This window comes from Globicephala melas, chromosome X, assembly GCF_963455315.2.
Source record: "Globicephala melas chromosome X, mGloMel1.2, whole genome shotgun sequence".
NCBI lineage: Eukaryota > Metazoa > Chordata > Mammalia > Artiodactyla > Delphinidae > Globicephala > Globicephala melas.
In genome coordinates this window covers 71,232,381-71,259,656 of record NC_083335.1, presented here as the reverse complement: position 1 = coordinate 71,259,656, position 27,276 = coordinate 71,232,381, and the positions used below count along the sequence as shown (strand labels likewise).

The following is a 27,276-nucleotide window of genomic DNA, read 5'->3' as shown; positions in this document are numbered from 1 at the left end:
TATTCTATGATATGTATTTGAGATATTCCTCATTAATAAAGGTTCTGGCTATTGCAAAAGCCTGAATAAAACCATCCCCTTAATTGTTTGGTGCATCTTGTCTTGGACAAAGCCACAGTAATCAAAACAGTGTGGTACTAAGAGAGTCGATTTTAGAACTTCTCATCACAAGAAAAAAAAAATAACTCTGGGGAAAAAAACAGTGTGGTACCTGAAAAAAGACAGACATAGACTAATGGAAAAAAACAGAGAACCCAGAAATAAATCCTCCTATATGTAGTGAAATGGTTTTTGACAAGCGTATCAAGACCATTCATGGGGAAAGGACAGTCTTTTCAACAAATGATGCTAGGAAAACTGGATATCCACATAATATGAGATTCTTTATGGAAAGTTCCAGCAAAGCAAACTTTAAAAGGCCTATATAGTCAATTATCATTCTTGCTGCACTTATGTAAATAATCAAGCAAAATCTAATGAGACTACACTTATTTTCTAAACAAGAATCAAAAAGGGGGATGACTCTACAGAGACATTTTATGTTTCAATGGAAAATTATTGCACACCCATATGAGTCATTAGATTCTAGTCCTGTTCATTATCTTTGAGCTATTTTTTCACCTCTTGGTAAACGACATTTTACTTTCTATTTCATCAGGCTATAACTTGGACTGGATTCTGCCATCATGCACATTTTGTCAGTACATACCAAATTCTCAATTCTTCTAGCTTCCTTCAATATCTGGCTAACAACTCTGTAAATTAACATTTCCAATTTTTCCCACCCTCCTGACTTGGCATCACTTAGGACTAAAACTGCTCTCTTCCCAAAGTCCTGCAAGCTGAAGGTGGGCGGCTTGATAAAACCCTCAAAGAAATCACCACAACAGGTCATGTATAGGCAATCTTCACATACTGAGTTGCTGCTGTCTATCCCATACAGAATGCTTTGAGCTCAACACCTAGGAATCTTCTAAACTAGCTGGCCTACTGCTAAATCACAACAGATGGTTCAGCTGCTCCTTAATGAATGAAAGGTGACCAAATGGGAAATGGACTTGTATTGTTCAAAGGAGAAAAGAATGTCTATTCCACACAGGGAACTATACTCAAAGTCCTGTGATAAACCATAATGGAAAAGAATACGAAAAAGAATGTGTGTGTGTATATATATATATATATATATATATATATATATATATATATAACTGAATCACTTTGCTATGTAGCAGAAATTAACACAACATTGTAAATCAACACTTCAATAAAATAAATTTTTAAAATAAAATAAAAGAATGTCTATTATTTCCTTGATCAACAGAAGGGACTGACAAAGACTCTTTCTTTAAATCTTTTTTTTTTTTTGGCTGTGCTGTGTGGCATGTGAGATCTTAGTACCCCAACTAGGGAACGAACCCGTGACTCCTGCAGTGGAAGCATGGAGTCTTAATCACTGGACCACCAGGGAAGTCCGTGGACTCTCTCTTTGAGAAAACTTTAGTAAGGATCTTCTGAGACCTCTTCTCAAATAAGCTTCGGCTTTGGGCTTCAGTGTCTGTCCTTGCAGAATTCAGTTTTAACAAGAATCCCGTTAAGTATGCTTAGAGAGAATCTTCACACCCTTAATACCTGAAAATGTTCACCAATGTTCACTGCAGCACAATTTACAATAGCCAGGACACGGAAGCAACCTAAATGTCCATTGATAGATGACTGGATAAAGAAGATGTGACATATATATACAATGGGATATTACTCAGCCATAAAAAAATGAAACTGAGTTATTTGTAGCGAGGTAGATGGACATAGAGTCTGTCATACAGAGTGAAATAAGTCAGGAAGAGAAAAGCAAATACCATATGTTGACACATATATATGGAATGTAAAAAAAAAAAAGTAATAACGAACTAGTAGCAGGGCAGGTGTAACGAGACAGACATAGAAAATGGACTTGAGGACATGGGGTGGGAGGGCAAAGCTGGGGCGAAGCATCGACATACATACACTACCGAACGTAAAACAGTTGGCTGCTGGGAAGCAGCAGCATAGCACAGGGAGATCGGCTCGCTGTTTTGCGATGACGTAGTGGAGTGGAATAGGGAGGATGGGAGGGAGGGTCAATATGGAGGGGATATGGGTACATGTGTATGCATATGGCTGATTCATTGTGTTCTGCAACAGAAACTAATACAATATTGTGAAGTAATTATACGCCAATAATGATCTACTAAAAAAATCTAGATAAGAACAAGAAAATAATAAATAAAGAAATAATAACAAAAAACCCCCAAAAGTTAGCAGAAGGAAAGAAATCATACAGATCAGATCAGACATAACTGAAAAAGAAATGAAGAACACAATAGAAAAGATCAATAAAACTAAAAGCTGGTTCATTGAGAAGATAAACAAAATTGATAAACCATTAGCCAGACACATCAAGGAAAAATAAAGAGTAGACTCAAATCAACAGAATTAGAAATGAAAAAGGAGAAGTAACAAATGACACTGCCGAAATACAAAGGAGCATGAGAGATCACTACAAGTAACTATATGCCAATAAAATGGACAACCTGGAAGAAATGGACAAATTCTTAGAAAAGCACAACTTTCCGAAACTGAACCAGGAAGAAACAGAAAATAGAAACAGACCAATAATAAGCACTGAAATTGAGACTGTGATTAAAAATCTTCCAACAAACAAAAGCCCAGGACCAGATGGCTTCACAGGTGAATTCTATCAAACATTTAGAGAAGAGCTAACACCTATCCTTCTCAAACTCTTCCAAAATATAGTAGACGGAAGAACACTCCCAAACTCACTCTACAAGGCTACCATCACCCTGATACCAAAACCAGACAAAGAGGTCACAAAGAAAGCAAACTACAGGCCAATATCACTGATGAACATAGATGCAAAAATCCTCAACAAAATACTAGCAAACAGAATCCAACAGAACATTAAAATGATCATACACCATGATCAAGTGAGGTTCATCCCAGGAATGCAAGGATTCTTCAATATACACAAATCAAACAATGTGATACACCATATTAACAAATTGAAGAATAAAAACCATATGATCATCTCAATAGATGCAGAAAATCCTTTCGACAAAATTCAACATGGATTTATGATAAAAACCCTGCAGAAAGTAGGCATAGAGGGAACTTTCCTCAACATAATAAAGGCCATATATGACACACCAACAGCCAGCATTGTTCTCAATGGTGAAAAACTGAAAGCATTTCCTCTAAGATCAGGAACAAGACAAGGTTGCCCACTCTCACCACTATTATTCAACGTAGTTTTGGAAGTTTTAGCCATGGCAATCAGAGACGAAAAAGAAATAAAAGGAATCCAAATCGTAAAAGAAGAAGTAAAATTGTCACTGTCTGCAGACGACATGATACTATACATAGAGAATCCTAAAGATCCTACCAGAAAACTACTAGAGCTCATAAATGAATTTGGTAAAGTAGCAGGATACAAAATTAATGCAGAGAAATCTCTTGCATTACTTTACACTAATGACGAAAAATCTGAAAGAGAAATTAAGGAAACACTCCCATTTACCACTGCAACAAAAAGAATAAAATACCTAGGAATAAACCTACCTAAGGAGACAAAAGACCTGTATGAGAAAAACTATAAGACACTCATGAAAGAAATTAAAGATGATACAAACAGATGGAGAGATATACCATGTTCTTGGTTTGGAAGATCAACATTGTGAAAATGACTATGCTACCCAAAGCAATCTACAGATTCAGTGCAATCCATATCAAACTACCAATAGCATTTTTCACAGAACTATAAAAAGAAAAATCCACAATTTGTATGGAAACAAAAAAGACCCCGAAGAGCCAAAGCAATCTTGAAAAACAAAAATGGAGCTGGGGGAATTAGGCTCTCTGACTTCAGAGTATACTACAGAGCTACAGTAATCAAGACACTATGGTACTGGCAGAAAAAAAGAAATATAGATCAATGGAACGGGATAGAAAGCCCAGAGATAAACCCACGCACATATGGTCACCTTATCTTTGACAATAGAGGCAAGATTACACAATGGAGAAAAGACAGCCTCTTCAATAAGTAGAGCTGGAGAAAGTGGACAGCTACATGTAAAAGAATGAAATTATAACACTTGCTAACATCATACACAGCAATGAACTCAAAATTGATTCAAGACCTAAATGTAAGGCCAGACACTATCAAACTCATCGAGGAATACATAGGCAGAACACTCTATGACACAAAGCACAGCAAGGTCCTTTTTGACCTATATCCTAGAGAAATGGAAATAAAAACAAAAATTAATAAATGGGACCTAATGAAACTTAAATACTTTTGTACAGTAGTGGAACCCATAAACAAGACGAAAAGACAATGCTCAGAATGGGAGAAAATATTTGCAAACAAAGCAACTGACAAAGGATTACTCTCCAAAATATACAAGCAGCTCAATATCAAAAAAGCAAACAACCCTATCCAAAAATGGGCAGAAGACCTAAATAGACATTTGTCCAAAGAAGATATACAAATTGCCAACAAACACATGAAAGGATGCTCAACATCGCTAATCATTTGAGAAATGAAAATTGAAACTACAATGAGGTATCACCTCACACCAGTCAGAATGGCCATCATCAAAAAATCTACAAACAGTAAATGCTGGAAATGGTGTGTAGAAAAGGGAACCCTCTTGCACTGCTGGTGAGAATGTAAATTGATAGAGCCACTATGGAGAACAGTATGGAGGTTCCTTAAGAAACTAAAAATAGAATTACCATATGACCAAACAATCCCACTACTTGGCATATATTTTGAGAAAACCATAATTCCAAAAGAGACATGTACCACAATGTTCATTGCAGCACTATTTACAATAGCCAGGACATGGAAGCAACCTAAGTGTCCATCGAGAGATGAATGGATAAAGAAGATGTGGCACACATATGCAATGGAATATTACTAAGCCATAAAAAGAAACAAAATTGAAGTATTTGTAGTAAGGTGGGTGGACTTGGAGTCTGTCATACAGAGTGAAGTAAGTCAAAAAGAGAAGAACAAATACCATATGCTAACACGTATATATGGAATCAGAAAAAAAACAGTTCTGATGAACCTAGGCGCAGGACAGGAATAAAGACACAGATGTAGAGAATGCACTTGAGGAGATGGGGAGAGGGAAGGGTAAGCTGGGAAGAAGTGAGAGAGTAGCATGGACATATATACACTACCATATGTAAAACAGATAGCTAGTGGGAAGCAGCTACATAGCACAGGGAGATCAGTTTGGTGCTTTGTGACCACCTAGAGGGGTGGGATAGGGAGTTTGGGAGGGGGAAACAAGAGGGAGGGGATATGTTGATACATATATACATATAGCTGATTCACTTTGTTATACAGCAGAAAATAACACAACATTGTAAAGCATTTATACTCCAATAAAGATGCTTAAAAAAAAGAAAAAAACATGAATGGGATGGGGAGAAGAATCAAAACTGAACTAACTACCGAGGTAAGAAGACCCTTCAGGAAAGCTGGATGTGATTATCTGGACAGCAAAGGAACAGCAGTGAGGGAGTGATGAGGGCAACAGGAAGAACAAATAAAAGATGTCCTCAAATAGAGAAAAGGAGCTACAGTTCCCCTTTGCCCATTATCATCTACATGGTTTAAATGAAGAATTGCCTCTGATTGGGATTTAGGCATCTTTGAGAATTCTGGCCTCCATACGAAAAAAATAAATAATGACTTGCTAATTACTATCTGTTATGCCCAAATATTAATTACATGTCAGTTCAAATAACTTAATGGTACTAATGCTCTTTGTAGAGATTCATAGAAGCTATATTTTGTGAAACTATATAAGGTAGGAATTTTGTGCAATAGTATGAAGTAAGCCATATATGGAATAGTACCTGTTTCTGAGAAAAAGGAATTATTATGGGAGAGACATACATGAAGAAATAATTTCAATAGAATGTGATAGGCGATAGGTACAAAAAATGTGTTCAACATTGGAAATTAGTATAAAAGAGTGAAACATTTATTGTTTTACTTTAATTCTGAGGTATAAAAAAATCCTTATTGCTAAATTTGTCCATTATTGATGGGTTTTATGCTTTCATTCATGACTTATTTGTTCTGTTCTCAATATTGTACAGCATTTTGTACAATTAAAAAACAACAGATCCAAAATGGAGTCTTTTATGCTAAGCCTCATGTCACCAAACTAAGACATAATTACAATTTCTGCTCTCCCAGAAATGCAATCTTAATCTGGTCAGTCAGGAATCACATGATCAACACTAGTTAAGGAATCTACCTGATAGATCCCTGTTACCCCCTAAAGGAAATTAACCTTGTAATAACCAACCCACTATTTTACCAGTAATATTTCCTTATTCCTGCTCCCCATTCCCTATAAAAGGCTTCATTTTGTACAGCTCCTTGGAGCTCCTTTCTATCTGCTAGATGGGTGCTGCCTGATTCAAATCAATTTTTGCTCAAATAAACTTTTAGAAACTTTAATATGCCTCAGTTTATCTTTTAACAGTAGATATACCCACCATGGAATGCAAAATTGTGAGTGCAAGTATAGACTGATCAACTCATGAAATCAATTTAGAACATGTATTCACATGATAGTGGGACTCGCTGAGGATTCTTATTCTACAAATGTGTTGGTTTCTAATTTTTGCTTTGTTTTTAATTGAAAAAGTATGTGGAACTTTGCTCAAAGTAACTGGCAATCAATTTCTGGTACCATTATTAGGGACACATGGGGAATATACAAATATGGAATTATAGCTGGATTTTGCTGTGGTCTACATTATGTTATTAGTTTGGGGATATTATTAGTTAATTCACTACAGCACTCATTCATTCCACAAATATTTCCTGTGTCAGCCACTGTGCTGCATACTAGATTCCTAGAGATTCAGGCATCTGGTGAAGAAACATAGATAGAAAAATGCTAGGGCATGTACTGTCTACCTGAGCATTCAGTAAATGCAATTTTCCCAGATGATGGCTAGGTTTGATCTAGGGAAGACTAATCTTTCATTTCTGATTATTTTGCTACTTGTATCTGGAAGCGTTTCCAATATGAGCTAATGGGAGAGATTTTATGGAAGCGAATCAATAGTCATAGTACATTAGAATAGAAAGCAAGGGAGAAAAGTGAACCCTCTTGCACTGTTGGTGGGAATGTAAATTGATACAGCCACTATGGAGAACAGTATGGAGCTTCCTTAAAAAACTAAAAATAGAATTACCATATGACCCAGCAATCCCACTACTGGGCATATACCCAGAGAAAAACACAATTCAAAAAGACACATGCACCCCAATGTTCATTGCAGCACTATTTACAATAGCCAGGTCATGGAAGCAACCTAAATGCCCATCGACAGACGAATGGATAAAGAAGATGTGGTCCATATATACAGTGGAATATTACTCAGCCATAAAAAGGAATGAAATTGGGTCATTTGCAGAGATGTGGATGGATCTAGAGAGTGTCATACAGAGTGAAGTAAGTCAGAAAGAGAAAAACAAATATCGTATATTAACACATATATGTGGAACCTAGAAAAATGGTACAGATGAACCAGTCTGCAGGGCAGAAATAGAGAGACAGATGTAGAGAACAAATATATGGACACCAAAGGAGGAAAGCAGCAAGGGTGTGGTGGTGGTGGGATGAATTGGGAGATTGGGATTGACATATATACACTAATATGTATAAAATAGATAACTAACAAGAATGTGCTGTATAAAAAAATAAAATAAAATTTAAAAATTAAAAAAAATAAAAGCATTGCTTAAAAAAGAAAAGAATAGAAAGCAAGGGATATGGGAAGAATGGGATAAAAGAACAAATAAAGAGAGATAAACAGTAGCCATAAACACCAGTGTCTATCACATACTAGGCACTCAATAAACACTGGGTGAATCAATGAATGAGATGGAGAGAATTGTAAGACTGGTCTAAAGAAAAGGAGGGTTTCCCTGGTGGTGCAGTGGTTGAGAGTCTGCCTGCCGATGCAGGGGAAATGGGTTCGTGCCCTGGTCCGGGAAAATCCCACATGCCGCGGAGCGGCTGGTCCCGTGAGGCATGGCCGCTGAGCCTGCGTGTCCGGAGCCTGTGCTCCGCAACGGGAGAGGCCACAACAGTGACAGGCCCGCTTACCGCAAAAAAAAAAAAAAAAAAAAAGAAAGAAAGAAAAGGAGAAAAGTGTTGATAAGTCAAGACAGAAGGAGGCAGAAGACAATAAGACCTGTAAGAAAATGAAAAAAAATGGAGTTTAGACAGAGGAAATGAGGTATATACTCCACATCAGGAAAAGGAATAGCTTTACATTATCCCTAAGTTAATATATTTTCCTTACATGCATCGTAGAAATATATGAAAGATCTTGGTTCAAGAAACAGGCTATTTTATTCCAAGGGGAATACTGTGATTTCTCTTTTATACTGTTTTATGTCCTTGTGCTGCCAGCAGACATCAACAGGACCCTGTATCTGGGATATTCCAGAGGTTACTCTGAGAGGAAAATGTATGACTATGTCCATGAACTAAAGCTGCTGCAAGACTCTAAGCTCTGCGAGGAAAGGAATTTTTGTCTGCCTTGTTCTCTGCTGTGTACTGACCACCTAATACAGTGCTTAGCACATAGGAGACAAGGAAAATGTGCATCCTCTAGAAGCTGGAAAAGGCAAGGAAACAGATTATCTTCCAGAGCCTCCAGACGGAATCCAACCCTGCCAATATCTTGTTTTAGCTCCATAAGACTGATTTTAGACCTCTGACCTCTTAAACTATAAGAGAACAAATTTGCGTTGTTTTAAGCCACTATGTTTGTGGCAATTTGTTACAGCAGCAATAGGACACTAACGTGAACCATTCCCTGGTTCCTTACTCATGGTGAGATAACTGAAAGACTGTCCATATATCAGAAACCCAGCAGCATGGAGCAAGTTGGATGAGGGGGTTGCCAGATTCATATGTCAGCTTTAATTTATTTTCTGTACATTAAAATACCCCTGAAACAAAAATTCTTATCCCACCTTTCATATATTGAAAGAAATGCTAAGAAAGGGCAATATGTTCGTTGGGATCTAAAGATGAATCTGACCTCAGATATTCAGATCTTGAGAAAACAATAGAAAAAATATTCAGTCTACAAACTTTATTTCTAAAAGTTTTTGAAGTCAGCTTCAAAACTAAAGAAAAATAAGAAATAATTTTTAAAGGACAACATTACATATAGATGGTAAATTCTTTTGGCCTCCAGCAGTACTGGTTCAAAGGAAGCATAATCTGAGAATAATCAAAGTATCTAGGTTAGTAAGTATAGTCATGATTAATGTATAGAACCTACATGAATTTTTAAAATATATGTACACACACAGATCTGGACTTAGGAATAAAAGCATTTTGATATGTATTGAAAGTTAAAGATCCCCACTATTCTAGAGTATAATAAAAATTATTAACATATAGAATTGCTTTAAAGATTAATGCATAGAGTTCAAGTTCGGGGACTACTGAAGTGGAGTGTAACATGCTTTTGTTTTATTTGCTAATGAACTTCTTTCTCCTTCAGCCAAAGAGCTCATATAATTTGAAGTTGCTTCTGTTTAATATATACTTATTATCTTTTTGTCTAAATATATGTGAGTTTAATACTAAAGTTGAGTTTTCAGGTGCTGAATACTTTGCATTAAGTATGGCAATAAAAAATGTCTACTATCATCCATGTGTGCACGTTTCTACTCTATTTAACTCTCTACATATGATTATATTAGGTGATATTCCACTGGTTTCTGAAAATAAAATGTATGTTCTTCTAATAGCATGAATGTGAAAGGAGAAATTTAAATAACTAAATAACATCTTAGTGATTAGTTACTTCACTCACCATGCCAACTTCTCCTCTGTTTGGCTCAGTAGGCCTCTGTCATGGTAATAGTATTGTAGGAACAATGCTTTTCTGTGTATGGTTTCCTAGCTAGGTTCAACTTCATCAAGGACTTCTGTTAATATATCCAGTCTCTTTGCTCTCCATGCCCCATTTCACCCCTCTGCTCCAGTCATTGTAAAACACTTAGTCTCTGAAGCACAACATGATCTCAGAGTTCCATTGAAGGAACAGTTACTGAGTTACCACAATGTGCTAGGTACATTGGCATTATCATGAGCATAATTATGATTATCAAGATTACAATGATAACAGTAGGCATTATCATTAATGAAATGCCTATGACTTGGTAAAGGGTGAAGAAGCAGAACTCTTAGATGTGGTACCAAACTGCCTCTGAGGTAATCAAATTAGTTTCTCTGTGACCAAGGTAGTTTTTGATGGATCCAGCACAAGTGAAGACTATTCCTCACAGTTGGTAGGATCTATTAACATAGGGCATCATGCAACAATCGAGGGTAGGGGAGAACTGTGACTAACCAACCAACAGACTGATTGAAAAATAATTATTAATTGTGGATATATCCCCTTTGACTTAGTGTTATATTATATTTGCCAAAAAGACAGATTTTCAGGTAGGGGAAGTATGGAAGGCTCTAGTAAACAACAGAAGAAAGTCCACAGTCAAGTGTTATGGGAGATGCCATAGAGAAAGTAGTCTGCAGTCCGCAGATTGTTTGGGTTAAAAAAGTGGCTGGAAGTGTCTTTTTGACTAGCAAAGAGCATGAGACCTAAGGAAAGAAGTAAGGAAAAGATATCATGCTGGCAAAAGGAAATGAATGCTCTTTCTCCTGGATAAATCATGGTGAGCCTACATGAAGCCAAGGCAGCCAATTCGTAGTGGTATGGGAAAAGATCAGGATAGGTCAAAAGAAGCAGGGCAATTTTGAGTATCTCAGTGAGAATCTCCAGAAGATGTAACACGAAAGAAGCTTAGAAGGGAGGTCTCTTTACATATTTATAGATTATACGCTAGCTGACAGACAGTCTTCTCCATAGAATGTAAGTCCCACAAAGGTAGGAAATATAAGTGGTGTGTTCAGTGTTTAATCTATAGCCCTGAGCGTAATGTCTGGCCCTTTGTAGATACTCAAATATTTGTTAATGAATAAATAAATGAATGAGGATCATCACCAGATTTAGAATTTATTAGATCTGGGACAGGGATCAGTGTTTACCAGTTTTATGCATACATAAGTAAATTAACACTGTTTTATAAAATACTTATAAATATTTTTATTCAGAATATAAATATTCTGAATGTAATAGACTATTGTCTATTTTTCAGATATTCTTATGAGTACTGATATTTGGAGACTGATGTTGAACACATGCACTACACCAGCCCAGCCACTTTCCATGATACTTTAACTGAATTGTACTGTCATGTGTGATTTGAATGAACCATTTCAGTCCTATTCAGTCCTGTAACAGAATCAGTAGAATGCCCAGCATGGTGGTTCTTTTAGTTTATTATACATCAGGTAGAAGAATGTAGTGATACTGGAAACAGAATTCTAAATAGTTCAATAATTTTTTAGAGACTAAATATCCTGGGCCATGCTGTTAACTGTTTTATATATGAAAAGTGTCCTTTAGCTTATAAAATGCAATGTAAATTGGCCAGGAATAACACAGCTTAAACTTAAAAGCCAACAGTGTAAAATGATAAAGAGAAACAGATATTGAGGTACCAATGATGTAACCCACAATGCAAAATCTCCATAACTGTTCTTACTGGATGCTGCAGCACCCTCAAGTGTTAATAGATTAGGATGTCAGGCCTGCAGGTTTGCGGAAGGTAAGGTATGCACCACAGAAAAGACCAAAAATATATGCTTTATCCAAACTGCAGCTTTCCACACTCAATTTGTTCTCTGACACTTTATGAGAACTGAGCTTACCAGATAGTTCACCATCATTCACAAAAGGAAGAAGAACAAGTTTTCAGGAAGAGATAAACAATGAGTTTAGTTTTGGACATGTAAAACATAGGTACCTGTGGAACATCTATGTACAGAGATCTTGTGTAAAAATTCCAATACTGACTTCCTCAGCCTTTGGAGCTTACTGCCTCAGCCATGATCAGTTTTGTCCACTTATCAGAGTGTGCTACACAGATATGATCATTCCAATGTGTGCCATGACCTAAGTATGTTTGAGAAGCACAGGTCCAGTGGGAAACTGAATCCATGATTTTAGAACTCATGAGATGATGTCTTGGACTAGTGATTTTTGAGTGCCGAAAGCAAAGAGGTGCTAGTAAAAACCACAAAGAGGAACTTCCACTCCTGGCCATGTTGGAGTAACTGGGACCAGACTTCCCTCCTGTTATAACAATTAGAACACAGGACAAAATATATGAAATAGCTGTTTGTAGTCATTGAACAACATACAGTATAAGACTATGACTCTGAAAGAGGGGAAAAAACAAGAATAAGCCCTACTATCGCCATAGCTTGCTGCCTGAAAACACTTTCTGGATGGTAGCATGGGGAGTGAGAGCTCAAGCTGAGCATGCAAGTCTTGCTCAGTTGAAGAGACAGAGATCAAAGTTCAGAGTTCAGAGAGGCTGAGGAAACTAGAATTTGCAGGGCAGAGTACCAGAGAAGAGGGAGCTATGTAAAAAAAGAACTGAAAACCCCCTAGCTATGGGTCCCCTTGAGTCTGTTATTGAATATAAATCCTAGTGCCTAGGATGGAAATCCATTAGTCTAGGCAAAGAAATACCAAGAAGCTTTAAGCTGAAGAATACCCAGAACTCACACAAAGCTGGCAAATGTTTAAGTTCCAATAACTAAGAATGAAGAGACAAAAGAAGTCAGACCTTAGATGTAAGGCTAAACTAGCTAGGAAAGGATACTTTATATCTATCCTAACAAGCTTAAAAATAATCCTCAAATGGATAAAGCTGCTCCACAAATAACTGCCTGCAATACAAAATTCAACACTCTTAAAAAGAAGTCAACGAAATTGAAACACTCAAGTCACGATGTCCAGTGTCCAACAAAAATTACTAGACATATGTATAAAAGAAAAATGTGATCCATAGTCAGGATAAAAATCAATCATTAAGAAAACATGTAGAGGAAGAAATGAAGCGGGGCAAAGACAGCATGCTGGGAAATACTCAGACAAGATTTAAAAGGTAAGAAAAAGAAAAAGGACCTGACAAGAGTCACTTGAAAGGAATAATACAAGATGTTAGAAGAATCAAGAGACCATTGAGTCACAGAAGTCATGTAGGGAGAAAGTTTAGAAAAAGAGAGAGTGGTCAACAAGGATATCAAGCAAAATAGAGACTGAAAAGAGTCCACTGGATTTCACAAGAAGGTGCCTTCTAAGCCTGGCCAGAGTAGTTCCAATGGAGAGGTTAGGGTAGAATCCAGATTGCAAAGGGTTTGAGGAGTGAATAAGATGTTTCAAGGCAAGATGGTCTCTGACGCAGGATAGGCAAATAAATGTACATTTTTGTATGTTTGAAAATATTTTAAAAAATATATTCTACAACCTTCTTTAGCAATGTCTCCTTTCTCTTATAGCCACATTTCTTCCTAATACACAGACAACTCCCAAAAAGAATTATGAAATAAAAATTGTTACCAAAAAAGGCATTCAGCAACTTCTGAACCTGAATATTGCTGCCCACGGTACGGTACAATCCCTCTGTCTTGATCCCTAGGGAAAGAAAACCAAGTCAGTTTTATTTATATAACTAGAGCTTTCATCTCCCTCAGGGTAGAGAAAGTAGGTACTTACACAATGGAGTCAGTTCAAACAGGAAAGGGTCTCCCTACTCTCTCCAATCTCTCCAGCCCTCCCCTGCAATAGGGGAACAGTCCTGAAACATCTCTGCAAATTATTCTTTTCATACTTTCATTTGGATTGTACCAAGCCCTTATTAACCTGAACAGAAAAGAACACACTCTATAGTAAATAGAAGAAAATGCTCAGGTGAGTAGCAGCGGATGGCTGAGAATGGTGTTACCATCTCGTCAAGGAACTAGGGTTTAGTTGATAAAGGAGGAAATATGAACCTTCAAATTGCCCCTGAGCAGTGGTATGAAGTAAGAGAGGCCTAGAATGTGGCAGATATGAAGCAAACAGCCATTTTTTGCATGGAGAAAGATCGAAGCAACTTAAAAAGAGGCCTGGCTCATAAACTACACTTGCCTACATTCAAAATATTCTCAGAGAGAAACAAGAGAGTATCGTCAACCTGGAAGAATGCTGATGCCACATTTGCCTGAATTTAACTTTGCCCCCCCAAAATTTTAAATCAATATGTGTTGTGGCAGAAATTGAACTCTTGTTTATTTAGGATGGAACTATCATAACACTATTTGAAGAGTGCCAGATAGTATTTGAGAATATTTTATAAGCCATTTGAAGCTCTTTATCTTTAAAGGCAGGAAACCACAAATTATCCAAACATGGTTAAATACCACTGATTTGAAATTTGAGGAAATTTTAAACATTGTGTCTAGTACTCAAGGTTTATAAACAGTCTCCTTTCCTAAAACGGGTCCTGACTAATAGATGATATCATTGTTCCTTTAGAAAAATTGCCCAGGAAAAATTCAGAATGACCAGATTTTGCCATTTGCAGCAACGTGGATGGACCTGGAGGGTATTATGCTAAGTGAAATAAATCAGACAAAGACAAATACTGTATAATATCACTTACAGGTAGAATCTAAAAGATAAAATAAAACTGGTGAACATAACAAAAAAGAAACAGACTCACAGATATAGAGAACAAACTAGTGGTTACCAGTGGGGTTGGGGGGAGGGGAGGGGCGAAATAGGGATGGGAATTAAGAGGTACAAACTATTATGTATAAAATAAATAAGCTATAAGAATATGTTGTACAACACAGGGAATATAGCCAATATTTTATAATAGCTATAAATGGAGTATAACCTTTAAAAATTGTGAATCACTATGTTGTATACCTGTAACATATAATATTGTACATCAACTGTACGTCAATAAAACTTAAATAAATAAATAATAAAACTATGTTTTAAAAAAAAGAATGACCAGATTCAAACACTGCTAAGGCTATGGTTCATATCTTACCTTTGGTTTCAATGACATTGATGCACTTCCTAACAAACTTGAACCCCACTTCGTTCAGCTCCACTGTTTCAAGCAAAAAAAGCAGAGTTAGATTCTGCTGTAATAAGCCTCACCTACCAAGCATTCAATGATCTTGCTAAGAGACTGCAGTGAGAGAACTAGGGGTTTGGTTGCTCTTCTTCAATCAGCCTTAGGTGGAAAGATTCCTCATTCAGGGGAGAGGGTGGTTAGAGATTTTACTCTTATAACACAAAATTCTTTTACTTGACCCTCTGCATTATGTCTGCTTTAGGCATGAGCTACATCAAATGTGAAATGTGAGGCTGGAAATGCACACAATTTCTATCATGTGTCTAGAAAAAGAAGGATATAACGTGTTTCTTTATATTACTACTACTATCCCACCCATAAGCTAAGATAAAGTGACTTCCTTAATTCAATCAATAAACACCTTTTAAAAAAATAGGCCTGAATTTCATTCCATACAGAGGTATCCACAAATACACTTGCATCAATATTACATATCATTGATGATAACATTTACTGTGATTAGGACAGCTAACAGTTCATAATATCAGTAGATCAGAAATTTGACTCACTTTCTTCCTGTTTCGTTATAGGGCTGTGATAGATCTACAAAAAAAGAGAGAGAAAGAGCAATGGTTATTGTGAATCACTATAGATAAGTACAGCAAATACTAAATAGCTTTCCCCAAATAAGCCATCAAAACCATTAGTGACTTTAAGGCTTTAACAAGAAAGAAAGTGGGCTAAACAGAATCATCTTTGCCTAGGGCCCTAGGAACAGTTGGATTAACAATCCCTGAAGATTACACTGGATTTCATACAGTTCACTGCAGTTTTAGCCTACTCATCTTAGACATTTACTTATGTAAAGCTTAGAGAATTTTTCTGATGGAGCAAGAGAGCATGAGAGAAAGAAAGTGATTTTCTCATGGATACCTGGGTAATTGGCATTGATGGTAAAATTTAAATATTCCTAATACCAACCTCCCCACCCAGAGACATTAATGGGTGTTTCCCTGTAGAAAGGCAAGTGCCCATCTGAAAGAGATTCATGCATTCACCATGATTTCTCTGAGCCATCTTGAAGTATGCATTGTGATAGCTATGTGAGAGACCAAAGAAGAGATCCTTGACTCTTGAAGTCTAATCTTGGCTCTACCTCTACCTCATTATGAAACTTAGGCGTGTCCTTTTCATTCTCTAGACTTCAAAATTCATATCTCTAAAACGATCAGGGTTGGAGTAGATGTTCCTTCAAGTCCTGATCTTCTTTGACACTTTAAGCAAAGGCAAGCATACTATGTATAAGATCAGTGAATTGGGGGGGTTAATAAAGCAGTGACAACATTAGTAATGTGAGGCTGCAGGAAATAAGTCCTCTATATGCCATCTGTATAGTTTGCTTTAACAAGCTCTCCTTTTAAAAGAAAAGTTTCTCCCTATGTGTGTATGCCAATGGATATTTCAGTGAGAGAGGTTTCTGTGCTTGGCCGGCCCCTTTTCACCACTGCTATAAAAAAGATATTTGTGAAACGTCTCTCATAATCAAGTTGGTAAGGATCCACATGCAGTGGGCCCATGTTCTAACATCATTCTCCACGAAAAGCCATCTGTATCCTTTGATTTTTAAAACCCTAAAGGGAGAGCAATTTCAGGAGAGGGAATTAAAAGTAAAATGCCTTACAATATTGTAAATTAACTATACTTCAATTTTAAAAAGTAAGAAGAAAGAAATATGAACAAAAACAAAAAAAGAATAAAATGCCTTGTGGAGCTTCCTACTATCCTCCTAAAGAAATATCACAGGCATGTAATAGTTAAGCTCCAGGTTTCTGGGAGGGGAGGAAGGGGAGAAAGGCCCTGGCCTATTTTCTGGATGACAGTCCTCACAACACCACTTCTCTCCTGCTACCATCTTGGTTGCTATTAATGCAATCTGGCATCTGGGCACTCCTCTTTAGTCTCCAAGGCACTGAAAACACACAGAAAGAAAGCCCTGTAATATATTTCCCCTCTTAGCAAGTTTTTGCCTTGCATAAAGCAAGAAGATTGGACTGTATCCAAACACTGTTGAATTTCAGTAGGTTTGTACCCAAACTTCAGACCAGTCAGAAGCACCTCAAACTAATACAGTACATTATGGTTGACAAACTAGCTTTCAATTGATTTTTCAAATCAACTCTGTGAGGTAGGTAGAACAGATATTATTAAAGCCATTTTACTTAAGAGAAGAGAACAGTCTCAGAGAGTAAATAACTATCTCAAGGTCACAGAACCATTGAATGGCAGAACCAGATCCAAATCTAAACTTTTGGGATTCCAACACTAGGAAGCTGATGTTATTTCATACGCCACGAGAAGAAACCTACGCAGAAGATACTGAAGAGAGAAAATGCTTTTCAGTGACCTCTGACTGTTCATATTGATCTTTCTATGATAATCACTAGCCTTTAAAAGTATTACTTGTCATCATATGTAACAGTATTCTAAATGGAGTAGTGCATCCTGAGATATAGGATGGCAATACCATCTCCTGCCCTTAAAGAGAACAAGCTGACTTGGGGATGTAAGGGAGGGGCAGCAAAACCATTTTGAATAAAATCTTAATAAATGGCTTGTTCACAACCATGGAAATTATTTTCCATCCTTATATATGAACACATATTAATATTATAAACTGCAAAAAGGCTTAATTTTCTTTCTTAAGATTTTGTGGGCATGGCTGCATAATCTAAGACCAGAGCAGGAAGCTGAGAGACCTGGATTCTAGGCCCATTGTGATGCCTTTCTGAGAGTGATCCTAGAGAAGTCTTTCACCCTCTCTGGAACTCAAGTTGCCTAACTTGTTAAACAAGAAATGTCAACTCAACAATTCCTTCTACCTCTAAAATTTTGAGTATCAAAGATCTATCACCATTTAATTATCCTGGACCCACTGCTACCACTAGAGCGACTCGTATACTGGATTATGTTGCTGAGGTTTCCCTAGGATAACTTACAGGTTCTTTCCCATCCATGGCCTCCATCCATAGTCTTCTATTAGCTTCTGAAAGGGCTTGCAGAGTGATGGTTCCTGGCCTAAGGAAAAAAATGACAAGTTGAGAGCAGAAAAGTCTCCTGAGAGAATGGAGTCTTGTGATCTAGGGTCCTCCTCAGCCCTGGGAGATATCAGACTGAGCAGGCACAGGCATATAGATTTCCAACTTCTCATAATCTTTTTTACTCAGAAAAACAATGGAACTTAGAGAACAGTAACTTTGGAGACACTGGTGGAGGTGGTATCTTGGTGGCCTCATGCCAGAGTTGGACAAGGAAATAGGAAGGCAGATACTGACACCTCACCATAATACACACTTAAACTGGCCTCCCTGTGCTTGAGCCAAACTGAGGCTCGCCCTGCCTCTCTCTCTTGGAAGCCAGCCATTTGGTCTGGGCTCTAGGGTTTCTGAGCATGTTCATTATGGGCACGTTCATCTATCAGGAAAATGGCTTGCTACTTTTACCACCCAGGATGTCCAAGGAGCATTTCAGTTGGAAATAAGTCAACAACATGCACAATGGCTCAGCCACATGGAGGAGGCCTTTTGGCTGATTTAAGCAATCTTATGAATAACAATGACAACTAATAGTTATTGAATGCTCACCAGATGCCAGGTTCTTTTCTAAGTACTTTATAGGTATTAATTCATTTAATCTACACAGGAAGGCTATAAAGCAGGAACTATAGTAATCTCTATTTTATAGAAGGGGAAACTGAGGCACAGAGAGGTTACCTAAGTTCACACAGTGGGTAAATATAGAGCCAGGATTTGAATTTAGGAATTTTGGTCCAGCAGCCATGTTCTTTCTTAACTAATACACTATAAGGCCTCTTCTGCATGGCAGATGACTTCAAATCCAATTTTATTTTATTTACTTGCAGTAACTATAACTACATACACAGAGATACCCCAATTTGGTATACTATGTTCTTTTTAGACCTTCAAAGCCAAACTGGAATTTGGGGATTGACCACATTATTGCAGGTATAAGGTCTCTTCCATTCTCTGTGTAGTTGTGCCATTATGAGATGCTTGTTACTCTCACTCCTTCTATGTTAAGATGAGACCTCTCTCAGAGTCATGAAATGATAAGAGCAATTACAAGAGAGTTCAGTGGAAAAGTCACTGTGCCTCAGTTTCTTTATCCATAAAAATGTTGGAGGAGACAAGCTGTGAGGTCCTTTACAGTTCCGATATCGAGACTCCTGTTCTACCTGTCCTTCTGTCTCTTATTCCATTAAAGTACTCCTTAAAAAAGGAAAGAAAAAAAAAAGAAAAAGCAATTCATTAACTAGAATGAATCGTTCTTTTTTCTGCTCTTTAGCTGTTTGGGCACAATTACACTTTACAGGATTTGCTACTGAACTAGGGATATTAGCTAACATCGTCATCAGTTAATGAAAAGGAATTCTGAATTCTAGGTGTCCTCAGGAGCTTATAAGCATTGTGACCACCTATCGACCCCATGCCAATTTTTTCCTCACAGACTCAAATTATAATATTCAAATAAGACTAAACCCTTAAATAAAAAAAAAAGCCCCCAAATGATCTTTAAGCCAGAATCAATTGAAAACCAGGACTTGGCTTTGGGCACTGGATTCTTTCAAGTTTACCATTTTCTAAGAAACATCCAACCATTTGGATATAACTTATGGGGCTAGAAAGTCCAGAAATCTTTGTAAAAACAGCTACACAGCTGAATTCTGAAGCCAGAAGGAAGGAGAGCAAGCAAATGGGCAACAAACATAAAAGCACATGCTGTAGACTAGATAAGATGTTAAGCCCATTCTAGACTCAGTTTCCCTACATGGGAAACCAATAAGCTGGTATGTGTCCTCTCTTGACCATACGGAGAAACTGAAAGAATGAATAAGTGACTATTCAATAAGCATTTGGAGATTCTTGGGTGCTACCGAAAGTCAAATTCAAAGAAAAATATTGCTAAGAACAAGATGACAAAGTAGAGAGTACAGGCTTTTCCATTATGACTTTAGACAAATCCTTTGCCCACCCTGAGGTCTGAGTCACGCATCTAAAACAAAAAGGCATATACAGCATATTTGCAGTAGAGTCCAGTGGTTAAGAGTATGACTTGGAAACCAGTATTCCTGGATTTGGATCCTAGCTCTAATATTAAATAACTGTATAACCTAAGTGCTTAACTACTTTCTGTCTCCTTGTCTTTGTGAAATTGGGATAGTAACACCCCCTACTTCATGTGACTGATGAAGACTAAAGGAAAATATACACTTAAAAGGCTGAAAATGGTGCCTGGCACATAGAGGTACTCAGAGAATGTTAGCAGTTGTCGTTGTCATCATCATCGTCACTGTTGTCATTATTACTATTATTATTGCCCTTCAAGTTCTGATGGCCTATGAGCCTATGGCTTCAAATATTGGTAGGAACACTAATAAAAAAGTTATCCTCTATTCTGGAAATAGAAAAAGGGACTCAAAGAGTCCTTTGTTCTATCCCACAGAGAACATGAGTAAAGGTGCCTGATGTCTACTGGGAGGCCTGCCTCTGCCCCTTATATCTGACTGACAAGCAAGGAAAGCAAATGCGGAGGTCACATGACTCAGAAAACTCCACATACACAGAGGTACCTCAGCATCTGTTAATATATTTGACCCTCTATTTCAGAACATATTTATTCTCCTTATAATAGACAATGGAATAAAAATAAAAAGAACGTGGGGTGTGGAGGCCTACAGACCAGGGATTGAGCACAGCCTTGCTACTATGTGACTTTGATTAGGGAAGGCAGTTAAATATATACAAGTCTTAATCTCTTCACTGTTAAATGAGGGAATGTTTTTTAAAGTGCCCAATATTTTGTAATTATGTTCATCAGGGATATTGGCCTGTAGTTTTCTTTCTCTGTGACATCTTTGTCTGGTTTTGGTATCAGGGTGATGGTGGCCTCATAGAATGAGTTTGGGAGTGTTCCTACCTCTGCTATATTTTGGAAGAGTTTGAGAAGGATAGGTGTTAGCTCTTCTCTAAATGTTTAATAGAATTCGCCTGTGAAGCCATCTGGTCCTGGGCTTTTGTTTGTTGGAAGATTTTTAATCACAGTTTCAATTTCAGTGCTTCTGATTGGTCTGTTTATATTTTCTCTTTCGTCCTGGTACAGTCACAGCAGGTTGTGCATTTCTAAGAATTTGTCCATTTCTTCCAGGTTGCCCATTTTATTGGCATAGAGTTGCATGTAGTAATCTCTCATGATCCTTTCTATTTCTGCAGTGTCAGTTGTTACTTCTCCTTTTTCATTTCTAATTCTATTGATTTCAGTCTTCTCCTTTTTCTTCTTGATGAGTCTGGCTAATGCTTTATCAATTTTGTTTATCTTCTCAAAAAACAGCTTTTAGTTTTATTGATCTTTGCTACCGTTTCCTTCATTTCTTTTTCATTTATTTCTGATCTGATCTTTATGATTTCTTTCCTTCTGCTAACTTTGGGGATTTTTTTTGTTCTTCTTTCTCTAATTGCTTTAGGAGCAAGGTTAGGTTGTTTATTTGAGATGTTTCCGGTTTCTTAAGGTAGGATGTATTGCTATAAACTTCCCTCTTTGAACTGCTTTTGCTGCATCCCATAGGTTTGGGGTCGTCGTGTCTCCGTTGTCATTTGTTTCTAGGTATTTTGCGATTTCCTCTTTGATTTCTTCAGTGATCACTTGGTTATTAAGTAGTGTATTGTTTAGCCTCCATGTGTTTGTATTTTTTACAGATCTTTTCCTGTAATTGATATCTAGTCTGATAGCATTGTGGTCGGAAAAGATACTTGATAGGACTTCAATTTTCTTAAATTTACCAAGGCTTGATCAGTGACCCAAGATATGATCTCTCCTGGAGAATATTCCATGAGCACTTGAGAAAAATGTGTATTCTGTTGTTTTTGGATGGAATGTCCTATAAATATCAATTAAGTCCATCTTGTTTAATGTATCATTTAAAGCTTGTGTTTCCTTATTTATTTTAATTTTGGATGATCTGTCCATGGGTGAAAGTGGGGTGTTAAAGTCCCCTACCATGATTGTGTTACTGTCAATTTCCCCTTTTATGGCTGTTAGTATTTGCCTTATGTATTGAGGTGCTCCTATGTTGGGTTCATAAATATTTACAATTGTTATATCTTCTTCTTGGACTGATCCATTAAAAGGATCAGAAACCATGATCAAGTGGGGTTTATTCCAGGAAAGCAAGGATTCTTCAATATACGCAAATCAATCAACGTGATACACCATATTAACAAACTAAAGGAGAAAAAACATATGATCATCTCAATAGATGCAGAGAAAGCTTTTGACAAAATTCAACACCCATTTATGATAAAAAAAACACTGCAGAAAGTAGGCATAGAAGGAACTTTCATCAACAAAATAAAGGCCATATATGACAAACCCACAGGCAACATTGTCCTCAATGGTGAAAAACTGAAAGCATTTCCACTAAGATCAGGAACAAGACAAGGTTGCCCACTCTCACCACTATTATTCAACATAGTTTTGGAAGTTTTAGCCACAGCAATCAGAGAAGAAAAAGAAATAAAAGGAATCCAAATGGGAAAAGAAGAAGTAAACTTTTCACTGTTTACAGATGACATAATACAATACATAGAGAATCCTAAAGATGCTACCAGAAAACTACTAGAGCTAATCAATGAATCTGGCAAAGTAGCAGGATACAACATTAATGCACAGAAATCTCTGGCAATCCTATACACTAATGAAGACAAATCTGAAAGTGAAATTAAGAAAACACTCCCATTTAACATTGCAACAAAAAGAATAAAATATCTAGGAATAAACCTGACTAAGGAGAAAAAAGACCTGTATGCAGAAAATTATAAGATGCTGATGAAAGAAATTAAAGATGATACAAATAGATGGAGAGATATACCATGTTCTTGGATTGGAAGAATCAACATTGTGAAAATGACTCTACTACCCGAAGCAATCTTCTACAGATTCAATGAAATCCCAATCAAACTACCACTGGCATTTTTCACAGAACTGGAACAAAGAATTTCACAATTTGTATGAAAACACAAATAACTCCGAGTAGCCAAAGCAATCTTGAGAAAGAAAAATTGAGATGGAGGAATCAGGCTCCCTGACTTCAGACTATACTACAAAGCTACAGTAATCAAGACAGTATGGTACTTGCACAAAAACAGAAATATAGATCAATGGAACAGGATAGAAAGCCCAGAGATAAACCCCGCACATATGGTCACCTCATGTTTGATAAAGGAAGCAAGAATATACAGTGGAGAAAAGACAGCCTCTTCAATAAGTGGTGCTGGAAAACTGGACAGGTACATGTAAAAGTAAGAAATTAGAAGACTCCTTAACACCATACACAAAAATAAACTCAAATGGATTAAAGACCTAAATGTAAGGCCATGCACTGTCAAACTCTTAGAGGAAAACATAGGCAGAACACTCTATGACATAAATCACAGCAAGATCCTTTTTGACCCACCTCCTAGAGAAATGGAAATAAAAACAAACATAAACAAATGGGACCTAATGAAACTTAAAAGCTGTTGCACAGCAAAGGAAATCATAAACCAGACCAAAAGACAGTCCTCAGAATGGGAGAAAATATTTGCAAATGAAGCAGCTGACAAAGGATTAATTTCCAACATTTACAAGCAGCACATGCAGCTCAATAACAAAAATAGAAACAACCCAATCCAAAAATGGGCAGAAGACCTAAATAGACATTTCCCCAAAGAAGATATACAGATTGCCAACAAACACATGAAAGAATGCTCAACATCATTAATCATTAGAGAAATGCAAATCAAAAGTACAATTAGATATCATCTCACACCAGTCAGGATGGCCATCATTAAAAAATCTAGAAACAATAAATGCTGGAGAGGGTGTGGAGAAAAGGGACCACTCTTGCACTGCTGGTGGGAATGTGAATTGGTACAGCCACTATGGAGAACAGTATGGAGGTTCCTTAAAAAACTAAAAATAGAACTAGCATACGACCCAGCAATCCCATTACTGGGCATATACCCTGAGCAAACCATAATTCAAAACTTTATGTACCAAAATGCTCATTGTAGGTCTATAGCCAGGACATGGAAGCAACCTAAGTGTCCATCACTGGATGAATGTATAAAGACGATGTGGCACATACATACAATGGAATATTACTCAGCCATAAAAAGAAACAAAATTGAGATATTTGTGGTGAGGTGGATGGACCTAGAGTCTGTCATACAGAGTGAGGTAAGTCAGAAAGAGAAAAACAAATACTTTATGCTAACTCATATATATGGAATCTAAGAAAAAAATGGTCATGAAGAACCTAGGGGTAAGATGGGAATAAAGACACAGACCTACTATAGAATGGACTTGAGGATATGGGGAGGGGGAAGGGTAAGTTGTGACAAAGTGAGAGAGTGGCATGGACATATATACACTACCAAACATAAAATAGATAGCTACTGGGAAGCAGCCGCATAGCACAGGGAGATCAAGTCGGTGGTTTGTGACCACCTAGAGGGGTGGGGTAGGGAGGGTGGGAGGGAGGGAGACACAAGAGGGAAAAGATATGGGAACATATGTATATGTGTATCTGAATCACTGTGTTATAAAGCAGAAACTAGCACACCATTGTAAAGCAATTATACTCCAATAAAGATGTTAAGAAAAAAAAATAAAATAACATTTAAAATAAATAAATAAATAAAAATAAAATGCCCTAGATGTGGCAAGTAAAATCATAGATACATTGAAACTTTAATTCCTGGGTTCTATTCTCAGAATTCCTCAGCATTTTTGGTTAGGGAAAAACACATTTAAAAATGAATACCAAATTCAGTATCTAACATGAGCTATACACAGGAATAGATGCAAGATATATAAAGATGAGTTGGTCTTAGTCCGTAACCTTAGTGCCAAACTGTTTGCAAATGCTTTGAGTCTATGGCAATATTACTTGTAAGTGGGTGGCAAATTTAAGCTGAAAAGTGAAACAGAATGGAACTAGACACAGAAAATTTTTATTTCGTTTATGTACATTGATGCTGCAGAGCCAAAGACACTAAATGTTCATGAAAAGAAGACAGTCAACAGTCACTTTCCCCTTCCTACTGGGCCTGAAGCTGTGGGGGAAATGAGTGACAGCCTTTTGGTTATCAGTAACAATGTTTACAATTACAGCCATCTTTGATTGAGACCATCCATTCTTTTTTTTGGCTGTGTTGGGTCTTTGTTGCTGCGCAGTGGGCTTTCTCTAGTTGCGGTGAGCGGGGGCTATGCTTTGTTGCAGTGCGTGGGCTTCTCATTGTGGTGGCTTCTATTGTTGTGGAACAGGGGCTCTAGGAACACGGGCTTCAGTAGCTGTGGTACGCAGGTTGAGGAGTTGTAGCACACGGGCTTAGTTGTTCCATGGCATGTGGGCTTTTCCTGGACCGGGGCTTGAACCTGTGTCCCCTGCATTGGCAGGTAGATTCTTAACCACTGTGCCACCAGGGAAGTCCAGGACCATCCATGCTTAACAAAGAATGCATATAGATTCACAAACAGAATTTTTTTTAACATCTTTATTGGAGTATAGTTGCTTTACAATGTTGTGTTAGTTTCTGCTGTGTAACAAAGTGAATCTGATATACATATACATATATCCCCATATCCCCTCCCTCTTGCGTCTCCCTCCCACCCTCCCTATCCCACCCCTCTAGGTGGTCACAAAGCACTGAGCTGATCTCCCTGTGCTATATGGCTGCTTCCCACTAGCTATCTATTTTACATTTGGTAGTGTATATATGTCCATGCCACTCTCTCAACTTCTCCCCAGCTTACCCTTCCACAAACAGAAATTTAAAATGGGGAAATGGACTAATAGTTACTTATTCCCAGACAAAAAAAATGCCTTATTTTCTTAATCTGATCTGTATGACTCCAGTCACTAATAGTTTTGTTCATATGATATTGTAATTCAACCTTCAAGTTCCTTTCTAGCAATCTGATCATTTTGTTAAATTCTACTGTATTACTTAGTGCCTAATACATGGAAATAATGGACTGAAATAAAATCAACACATTTACTCACTGAATTTTGGATCAACCTCCCAACTATATAACATGCCTTTTTCCAAAGTAACTCCAAATATTCTCATTTTAAAATTTAACAGTTAAATTTCCCTCTGATAAAATTGCCCAGGTTGAAAAAACAAAACAGAGGGCACTGGAGAGAAACAAATGCAACGAAGTCCAAAGTTTGCAAGCTTTTGCTGAAACCAGAAAGTTGATAATCAAACTATTTCCACTTTACATAAATATCTGCAAAGTAGGAAAATCTGTATCATATTTGTACCAAATGGGGAAAAAAGACTCCCCAATACCACTACCACCCTCCATCCAATCTACCTCCCCTTAAATATGTGTTCCAATTCATTTGTTCTTGTATATTAAGAAATAAAAAAGAATGAGTTTTGTTACCCTGTCCTTTTGTAGCATCACCAAATGTTGACCTTTTGCATATATAATAGCAAATTAAATCCTAGGAGTAACTTCTGCCTAAAGCAAGTGAGGCAAAGCTGACTGAACCTTGAATAGAGAGAACTAGCTCTGGGCCAGCTCTAACAGGGATCCCTGAAAGGGCAGCCAGAAGAGCCAAGACAATGATGTCATGAATAATTTTGCTCATTTTTATCAACGAGAGATGACAGAGGAAAATAAAATACCTACCCAGGCTCAGCATCTGGCACATGGGGACATTGTCAATTCATATCAGCACAGCTTACCTTTCATTAGTTTCTATATCAAAACAGAATCTCTTGTCGATAGACTCCGTCTTCCTTCTCACGCAGTACTTCAGGGTTAAGTCCAAGGGTCCCTGATATAAGAAAAGGATTAATAGCCAGCTTGAAAAAAAATACATAGAAGCTTCTTCTGCCTACTGCAGCGTTCTCAGTGTCACTTAGAAGGCATCTCTCAGGGCAGCGGGAACAATGTTTAGCCTCACTGAGAAGCTTGTCCCCTCAAATGGTAGTTGCAGCAAGGTGGCAGATGGTTTCTCTCTGCTCCAAAAATCAATGGCTGAGTTCAGGAGAAAATGCTCAGGATAAGCCCTTGCTCTTTTCCAAGCATGATATATT

General features: G+C 37.3%; 1 protein-coding gene across 6 annotated transcripts in view; it reads right to left on the bottom strand.

Moving 5' to 3' along the window:
- The window catches only part of OPHN1 (oligophrenin 1), a 607,786-nt gene that overhangs the window by 214,705 nt on the left and 365,805 nt on the right, over nucleotides 1-27,276 (bottom strand). For 5 of the 6 annotated variants that reach the window (XM_030847098.2, XM_060292180.1, XM_060292177.1 and 2 more), the window contains 5 exons: nucleotides 26,923-27,014; nucleotides 18,106-18,184; nucleotides 15,679-15,712; nucleotides 15,080-15,142; nucleotides 13,600-13,674 (listed from right to left, as the gene is read on the bottom strand). In XM_030847098.2, the coding sequence (XP_030702958.1) occupies nucleotides 13,600-13,674; nucleotides 15,080-15,142; nucleotides 15,679-15,712; nucleotides 18,106-18,184; nucleotides 26,923-27,014 (343 nt within the window). The remainder of the gene's footprint in view (nucleotides 1-13,599; nucleotides 13,675-15,079; nucleotides 15,143-15,678; nucleotides 15,713-18,105; nucleotides 18,185-26,922; nucleotides 27,015-27,276) is intronic. The other variant, XM_060292179.1, reaches the window with a different exon arrangement.